Source organism: Schistocerca americana, chromosome 7 (assembly GCF_021461395.2).
Source record: "Schistocerca americana isolate TAMUIC-IGC-003095 chromosome 7, iqSchAmer2.1, whole genome shotgun sequence".
Taxonomy (NCBI): domain Eukaryota; kingdom Metazoa; phylum Arthropoda; class Insecta; order Orthoptera; family Acrididae; genus Schistocerca; species Schistocerca americana.
Genome location: NC_060125.1, coordinates 118,275,374 through 118,284,361, shown reverse-complemented (window position 1 = coordinate 118,284,361; position 8,988 = coordinate 118,275,374). Strand labels below are relative to the sequence as shown.

At 43.2% G+C, this 8,988-nt stretch overlaps 1 protein-coding gene across 2 annotated transcripts in view; it reads left to right on the top strand.

Moving 5' to 3' along the window:
- Window positions 1-3,117: 3,117 nt before the first annotated feature.
- LOC124621974 (UDP-glucosyltransferase 2-like) overlaps window positions 3,118-8,988 on the top strand; it is a 119,143-nt gene continuing 113,272 nt past the window's right edge. The window contains exon 1 of one of the 2 annotated variants that reach the window (XM_047147507.1): window positions 3,118-3,296. In XM_047147507.1, the coding sequence (XP_047003463.1) occupies window positions 3,169-3,296 (128 nt within the window). In that variant the 5' untranslated portion in view covers window positions 3,118-3,168. The remainder of the gene's footprint in view (window positions 3,297-8,988) is intronic. The other variant, XM_047147508.1, reaches the window with a different exon arrangement.

The window sequence follows — 8,988 nt, the reverse complement described above, 5'->3', positions numbered from 1 at the left end:
CAAACTTTACAGAAGCTCTCCTGCGAACCTTGCAGAACTAGTACTCCTGAAAGAAAGAGCACTTGCCCGCGAAAGGCAAAGGTCCCGAGTTCGAGTCTCGGTCCGGCACACAGTTACAATCTGCCAGGAAGTTTCTTGTAGTAATCTGTCCGTACATGTACATAACATTTACCCATTTTCATCGCATTCGGATAATTCCTCCGTGGTACATCGCTTTTTTTACCTGACTGTTTTCTGAGGCGTCACGGAATCGTCGGTATATTAATGTGCGTGTGAGTGTGTGGGGAGGGGGGAGGGGAGAGGGGGAGGGAGGGAGGAGGTGGAGGGGGGTAAAAATTGTAGAGGGACGCCAAGGCTTCACTGCATTAAGCAGGTAGAAATGCATTCGCAGAGATTAGGAGGCTTGGAAACGACAGACTAACGTGCAGAGCTGTATGAAACCAGTCTCCTAACTGAAGAGCACAACAGCAACGTGCATTACGAACGCTGGTAAACCGAATGACTGGGATAGAGGCAGACACTTTTCGCTCTGTTATCCTAAACTATTGTAATACTCTATTTACAAATAGTTCGTACACAAGTTAAATGAGGGTCTACGATTTATTTTCTCCGTTTTGCCATATCTTAATCCGTTTGATCCTACTTTTATTGACCACTCGACCGCCACCCTCCACTCAACTGGCTTTTACAGCAGCTACTCATTACGTCTTCTGACCGTCTATCCTTTGTGCATTTCGTTTCACTCCCCCCCCCCCCCCTTTTTGTGGCAGTCATATACTGCTCTCTTGTCCCATCCGTAACTACGAAGGTAATCCCAAAAGTAAGGTCTCCTATTTTTTTTATAAGTACAGAACTCTGTTTGTGTGGCAGTTGGTCACACTGTTATGAAGAGTACTTCATGTGCTATGTGTAAACATGCGCACGCCGCGCTGAGGCGCTCAGTCTTGGCTTAGCAGTCGTTGAGAATAGGGCTCCCGTTGGATATTACAGCTACCAAGTGCGAATTGCGCGCAGTTATTTGGTTATTGAACGCAAGATAGTGTCGGAAGTTCCATGCGGCTTTTCGCGGATGATGCTGTAGTATACAGAGAAGTTGCAGTATTAGAAAATTGTAGAGAAATGCAGGAAGATCTGCAGATGATAGGCACTTGGTGCACGGAGTGGCAACTGACCCTTAACATAGACAAATGTAATGTATTGCGAATATATAGAAAGAAGGATCCTTTATTGTATGATTATATGACAGCGGAATAAACACTAGTAGCAGTTACTTCTGTAAAATATCTGGGAGTATGCGTGCGGAACGATTTGAAGTGGAATGATCATATAAAATTAATTGTTGGTAAGGTGGGTACCAGGTTGAGATTCATTGGGAGAGTGCTTAGAAAATGTAGTCCATCAGCAAAGGAGATGGCTTACAAAACACTCGTTCGACCTATACTTGAGTATTGCTCATCAGTGTGGGATCCGTGCCAGATCGGGTTGACGGAGGAGATGGAGAGGATCCACAGAAGAGCGGCGCGTTTCGTCACAGGTTATTTGGTAACCGTGATAGCGTTACGGAGGTGTTTAGCAAACTCAAGTGGCAGACTCTGCAAGAGAGGCGCTCTGCATCGCGGTGTAGCTTGCTCGCCAGGTTTCGAGAGGGTGCGTTTCTGGATGAGGTATCGAATATATTGCTTCCCCCTATTTATACCTCCCGAGGAGATCTCGAATGTAAAATTACAGAGATTCGATCGCGCACTGAGGCTTTCCGGCAGTCGTTCTTCCCGCGAACCATACGCGACTGGAACAGAAAAGGGAGGTAATGACAGTGGCACGTAAAGTGCCCGCCGCCACACACCGTTGGGTGGCTTGCGGAGTATAAATGTAGATGTAGATGCAGAAAGCGCACTGCGCCGATTGAAATCCATCACCAGTTAACGGAAGTGTATGGTGAGTGGTGCATGGATGTCAAAAATGTTCGTAAATAGTGCAGTGAATTTGCAGCTGGTCGGACCGAAATTCACGACGAACAAAGGAGTGGGAGACCGTCAATTTCTGAGGAGACAGTGTTGAAGGACGAGAAAAGCAAGCGTGAAGATCAGCGGATCACCCTGGATGATCTCTCCACTTTGGTTCCTGAGGTTTCCCGAAGCACCGCTCACAGAATTTTAACGGAAACATTGAACTACCGGAAGGTGCCACGCATGCTGACTGAGGACCACATGCGGCAACGAGTTGATCCTTCCCGTGCGTTTCTTCACCGCCTTGCAGCCGAACAGGACAACTTTCTGGACTCAATTGTCACGGGTCAAGAAACCTGACCGTACCACATTACACCTGAGACCAAGCAACAATCACGCCAGTGGCGGCATCCTTCTTCGCCAAAGCCGCGGAAATTCACACAAACACAGTCTGCCGGTAAAGCCATGACGACCGTTTTTTTGGATAGGAAAGGGGTATTGTTGGTCGACTTTATGCCCACTGGGACCACAATTAACGCTGACAGGTACTGTGAGACTCTGAAAAAACTCAAACGGCAATTCAGTACCTGAGAAGAGGAATGTTGAGCAAGGGCGTACACATTCTCCACGACAACGCTCGCCCACACATCGCTCGGCAAACAGTTGCTCTTCTGCAACACTTTCAATGGAACATAATCACCCACCTACCCTATAGTCCTGACTTTGCGCCCAGTGACTATCACCTGTTCCCTAGGATAAAAAAACATTTGGCTGGAAAGCGATTCAGCTCCGACGACGAGGTGAAAGAAGAGGTTCATAACTTTTTGAACAGCACGGCGGCGAGCTGGTATAACATGGGCAAACAAAACCTGCCACAGCGTCTACAAAAATGCATCGACAGAAATGGTGATTATGTCGAAAAGTAGCTAAATGCTCAAGCTGTAAACTGATGTAAACCATTGTACAAATAAACAGGTCTGTGTAGTTAAAAAAAGAGTAGGAGACCTTACTTTTGCGATTACCCTCGTATTAATTTACGAAACTAAATTCCTTATTTCCTCACCTACTTCCTTTTGCTTTGTAAGATATTTTAAATTACTTAACCGACGCTACGAGATGAGTTATTTGTGCAAGTTCACATAAATAACCGTTACTGTATCACTTTGTGCAGGTAAGCAATGAAAACTACACGCTGTTGGACGTCTCTTCTGCTTACTCCCTCATGAGAGGGGTGAACGCCTCGCTGATCGCTGACTCCTCGCCTATAGTGAGGGCGCAGATGTACCACGGAATCGGCGTCGAGTTCTGTCACCATGAATTGAATTTGCCTCAGGTGAAGGAATGGGTAAGGTGAGTTCACGCCTATGTAATGATACAACCGTCTCTCGAGCTTTAAAATTTCGGGAAAGTATCATCAGCAACATCTCACGGCACTGACAGTGAAGCAACGTACGTTGTGATGTAGTCAGTAACGACAGCTGTGCCTGATGACGAATGTAACCCCACTCCCAGCCGCTAGATGCAGCTTCTGTGGACTAAGTAGTTTATTGTTTCCAAACCTCTGCATCTTATATTGAAAGTAAGTTGGAAATAATAACCTCCTAACTAAAATCGTGTCTTGCACACGGGCCGAACTGTGTGCAGATGTCAAAATATATTCGTTTTGGAGCCAGTTGCAGATTTGTTCTCTTAGGGCCCCTCTGCTTTCCACTCGCTGTTCAGAACATCTCTTAGGAGGATAACATAAAAATGGTTCAAATGGCTTTGAGCACTATGGGACTTAACATCTATGGTCATCAGTCCCCTAGAACTCAGAACTACTTAAACCTAACTAACCGAAGGACATCACACAACACCCAGTCATCACGAGGCAGAGAAAATCCCCGATCCCGCCGGGAATCGAACCCGGGAACTCGGGCGCGGGAAGCGAGAACGCTACCGCACGACCACGAGCTGCGGACAGGAGGATAACAGAGCAAGTGCCATAATCCGATTTCTCAGAAACTTCGCCCAATGGAAGAGGAATCAAAATAAACCAACATGTGTCTCGGCTTACCCGTAATACTCGGCCATTTCACAGAAAACGACGATCAGTGTTATACGTAATTGTTGTACCTTATAGAGCGCGAAAGTGTCAGCTCAAACTGTGCCGCAGTGATTAGCGTTATGGTCTGTCACTTCTGCACGCCATGTTCGAAACCTGGCCATTTTATTTATTTCATTTCATTTCATTTCATTTATCTCTCCATGCCCTTAGAATGCTATTACATGAATGTTTGTTATCAAGTTACAGGATACAAGGATGTTACGTTAATTGTAAAATTACGACTAGGTTTCACAGTAAGTGTCATACATTTATTAAAAGCCGTGTTCGGTCATCCTTATTTAGGTTTTCATAATTTCCCTAAATCGCTTTAGGAAAATGCTGGGAGGCTCCTTTGAAACGACACGGCCGACTTCCTTCCCCATCCATAATCCGATGGGACCGGTGACCTCGCTGTTTGATCCCGACCCACCAAATCAACCAACCAACTGTTTATTACATATGTGTATCTATGATACTTTCAAGGGTTACAAAGGTTTTCAATTCTCGTATTCTTGTATTTCATTCTTTTATCAGATCCTATTATTAATTCTTAAATTTTATTCTTGTGTTTATTCTTCAGGAAGATTCCCTTGGATTACAACTATCGTGGAAACATTTGGAACACAGAAGTTCCAGACATCACGATCATCGCTCGAAGGCAGGTTACCCACAGTCACATTTCTTTGCATGGATTGCGCTCTGGATAAAAACTTCGCGAAAAACCACACGTAATGGACAACTTTACCGACAACTAGTGCTTGCAACTGATCGTGAATCAAGGCTCACTAGAAGAATTTCACTGAAAACAATTTCAAATAACTCTTCAGGCTTTCCCCGCGATCTAATGACATCTTGGGTTGTCGGGTGTTCTGCCGGATATCAGCGTCGTACTTGCATGATATTTCGGTCACGTTGCTCGTAACCTTCATCAGGTGCGACCTGAGACTGCTCCTCGAGTGTTTTTTTTTTTCTTGCACTTTTCATTCCCTTCTGGTCCAGTATTTATGCCTATGGCCTTCCCCCTCCACCAACGGCTGCAGGTGCTTCCTCTGTGGTCCGCGCCCATTCCCTGCGACCTGCTGGAGCGTTGCTGCTCCGTTTTCCGTCCGCTTTTTTGCACCCCAGCGAGAGAAATAGAGAGTGCCACAACAGAATAAACCTTACCCTTGGCTGCAAAGAGCTCAACGCACGCTCTACAACAGGCCGCCCTTCTCCATCTGAGAAGGGAATGAAAAGCGCAAAAAGAAAAAAAAAAAAAAAAGAAAACACTCGAGGAGCAGTCTCAGGTCGCACCTGATGAAGGTTACGAGCTACGTGACCGAAATATCGTGCAAGTACGACGCTGATATCCGGCAGAACACCCGACAACCCAAGATGTAATTTCAAATAATTTTCTCATTAATTTATTGTGGTCCTCCTTTTTTCAAAATTTACATATTTATCAGATATACGACTAGTAGACAAATAAGCAGAAAGTTATTTCAGTATGTATTATAAAGCATCCGTGGAGTAATCTTCTACGGACTTGGGTAGATAGATGAAAAACTTAAGTCACAATTGTAACCGGCTACCGAAAACGGATTGCAAAAGCGTGAAGCTGCGACAATAGTCGTCATGCTAGCGCCTCGGTTGAGCCAGGCACTTGCTAAAAGGCACAAACAGTACCTCGAAATCTTCAACCGTCGTTTTCTCAGAAACGGATAGTCCGAGACAGGTGTTCGCTTATTTTGACCCCTCTTCCACTGATTGAAGTTACTGGCAAATCGTATATGGCACTTGCTGTGTTCTTCACGTTACTTAAACACTCTGCAGTATCAACCAGTTAGTCTTCCGTTACTTCTGTTACTAAGACGAGTTCCATTCGATGTTACCAATATCGAATTTTGCTGCAGAAATTAGAACATCGTGAGTTATATGTTGCAACACTTTAATAAAACCATCAAGTTTGTACGCAATGAAATGCTTATCAAGGTAGGTAGTAAAGGCTAGCCTTGAGGCCATACTAATGTTCGGGATATACAGACAAGAATATGGATCACCACCAAATAAGCGAAACAAGAAACTACACAACAAGCATATGAAAGTCGCTTAAGAGAAGAATGGGCTCTCATGGACACATTAGAAGCATGTCCCCAGGGCTGGTACTGAAGAAAACTCAGGGTTATGGCTATGTTGAGAGAGAGGAAATACAAAATAACGTACATGAGGAAGGATTTGGAGGAACGTAATATTACTCGTGTAAGGTTCTGCGGTATACAGGCTTATAGGAAGCCCATCAGAGAAATCGAGTGACTGGACTGTGCGAATTGGAGTGTTGGTAATGTCCGTAGATTTGCTTTCGCGAGGGGTCTGGTTGAAATCTCCGTCAGGAATCCCGAGATCAGCTGAAGCGAATGCCGCGGTAGCAAAAACAGGACAAGGGCTGATTTCTTCTTCACTCTTGTTCCACCCCATATTGTGCCCGGTCTCTAATGAAATCATCCCGGACGTGATGATGAGCTTAATATTTCTTTTTCTTTTCGAAGTAATTTGTAATAAATTGTTTCTTTTTCTTTTTAATGTCTTGAACACTATTCCAACTTGATTTACTTAGTGGAAATTTTCCTTAAATGGTAGTGAGTACTGGCCGAAGCAATTTATGTTTATAAATTTGAAGCAATGCCAATAAACTAGAGAAATAATCCGACAGTGTCCGGTTACAACGTGTATGGTAAAACACTGGGCTCTATGGTGTCGTTTAAAGTAGTGGGGCTTTTCTAAGAATCAATATGAAGTGGACAAAATATGATAAATCAGTAGCAGGGAAAGTGAATGAAAGACGATTATTTCTCAGTAGGATTCTAGGAATGTGCAGTCCACCTGTAAAGGGAACACGATATAAGACGCAAATGTGTCCTGATGTAGAGCACTGCTCCAATATTTGGTATCCTTATCAGTTTTGTTTAACTCCAGGAGTTGTATCAGTGTAGGTAATATTAAAATGTAGCCTTGATGTTCATTGAATACCATGAAAGTAAGCTGTTTTCTTGAAACCTTGTTGGATAAATGCTGACTGTAGGCTGACGAAGTCAAATAATTTACTGCATCCATTGTAATTCACACGTAGAATACTATTAGATGCGTCCTATGACAAACTGACAGTCATTTCTCCCTCGCTCCAACGTACAACACTCTCCTTGTGTTAATATGTTACGTGCACCAGTGTCTATTTGTAACAGACGAACCGTACACGAGAGAATAGCTCCCCCAAAAGAACACGCACCTAATATCTTGCACTGAAGGCCCTCTCGCTGCAGACTATAGCACGGGGTCGTGGCCTCGCTGACATGTTGTAGCGCTGTTAAGTTTAAATTGTAGCAAACTGCGGAGCTAATCTGTAGTAAACAGCACGCCATGTCTTTTAAGTGAAGCCATGTTTTATTATGGTCCGTAAGTTTTGCCACAGCACCGTGTTCGAACAAATTTATTTCTGTACTCTCGATTACAGTCGCACGTTTCACTTGCTGGTACATTAATCGAGTAGTGGCTAATATTTGCATCCGCTCACGGCATGTTTAATAATGTGAATTTTTCATATCGGTTGGTTAGTCGTGATCATTTACTTTGTCCGTCACCCGGATGTTCTCATTAATAAACAATACTATTTCACACCAGTTGTCAGTTTCTACGACACGATCGGTTAATGCGGTTGCCTCCACCAAACCGGAGTTTAGTGATATTCTCTCCAGTTCCAATCAGATGCATCACTTCGCATTTTATCATGCAAATGGAAGACTTCAATATTGATTAGTTACATTTAATACTAAACTAAACTTGAAAATAGTTGCAAAATTTGTTAAGCATTCATTTCTCTTATTGCTTACGAAGTATCAATTTAGTCTTGCTCCATCTCTGTTCCATAGATCATGTGGTGCGTGGTTGAAATGATCTCAGCGACAAATCTAAAGTGTAGAGTGAGAATTATTTACGTGTGCAACAACGAGGATGCAGTGGGAATGCATTTACATCGGTTGGACGAATGTTATGAAAACAAACACTCGAAACCGACGTTTCACGTAAGTCACATGCAACGAAAATCTGTAACGCAACCATCTGTGTGTGGCGTGTTTATAATTATGTTTTATTTGTATTTTAGGACAATTAATCTATAAAAACACACCAAATGCCATTAAGAAAGCGTGTAAACCGTCTGAGGATGAATCACAACGATTCGAAACCGGTAACGGTTTCATTGAATAAATAATGGAACTGAAAGTAAATTTGTGGTTGGTTGCTCTCCTAACACCATCAACATTTGTCTTCAAACAACAGCCACGGTCTCCATCATGTCATCATATGACAAAATTGTAAAAAATATTTAACTCTCGGACATACTGAATTGACGATTATTAAACTCGTTATCTGTATATATGAAAACTTTTTTATCACAGGAAAGAATGATTAAATCTTCATTAGCTCATTTACATCTACGATGTTGTAGCTGGTCAATGCACTGAGTTGGTGGAGAATAAATTTACTTTTTGAACCACTGAAAAAACTCTTATGCACTCAATGTGAGGGTAGGTTAGTATCCTAGCTTTTGATATTCAATGGTCAAAGTGTACGCAAGTCGGAGTGAGCAGAATCTAGACTCAACTTTTACTGTGGCCTAATGTGCAATTGTACTTTACCAAGCGGCGTCTGCAACAGCGTTGTCTCTGTGCTGAATCTGAAGCACTAATTCCCTACTCTGGCCTTGACTGAATTCACTTAGTCTCAACTTTCCTGCGTTCCATAGAACTTTAATCTTTCCCTAGTCGAAATAATGCCTATTGCACACTCACTAAGGGTTGAAGCAACGTGCACAATTTCTTTGCCTGCAAAAATTCCTGCAGCAATAATTAACTACCTCTTTGCTATCTATCGCCACGATATGTGAAGCATATCGCCCACACTTCGTAGAAAGCAAAGCTCTCA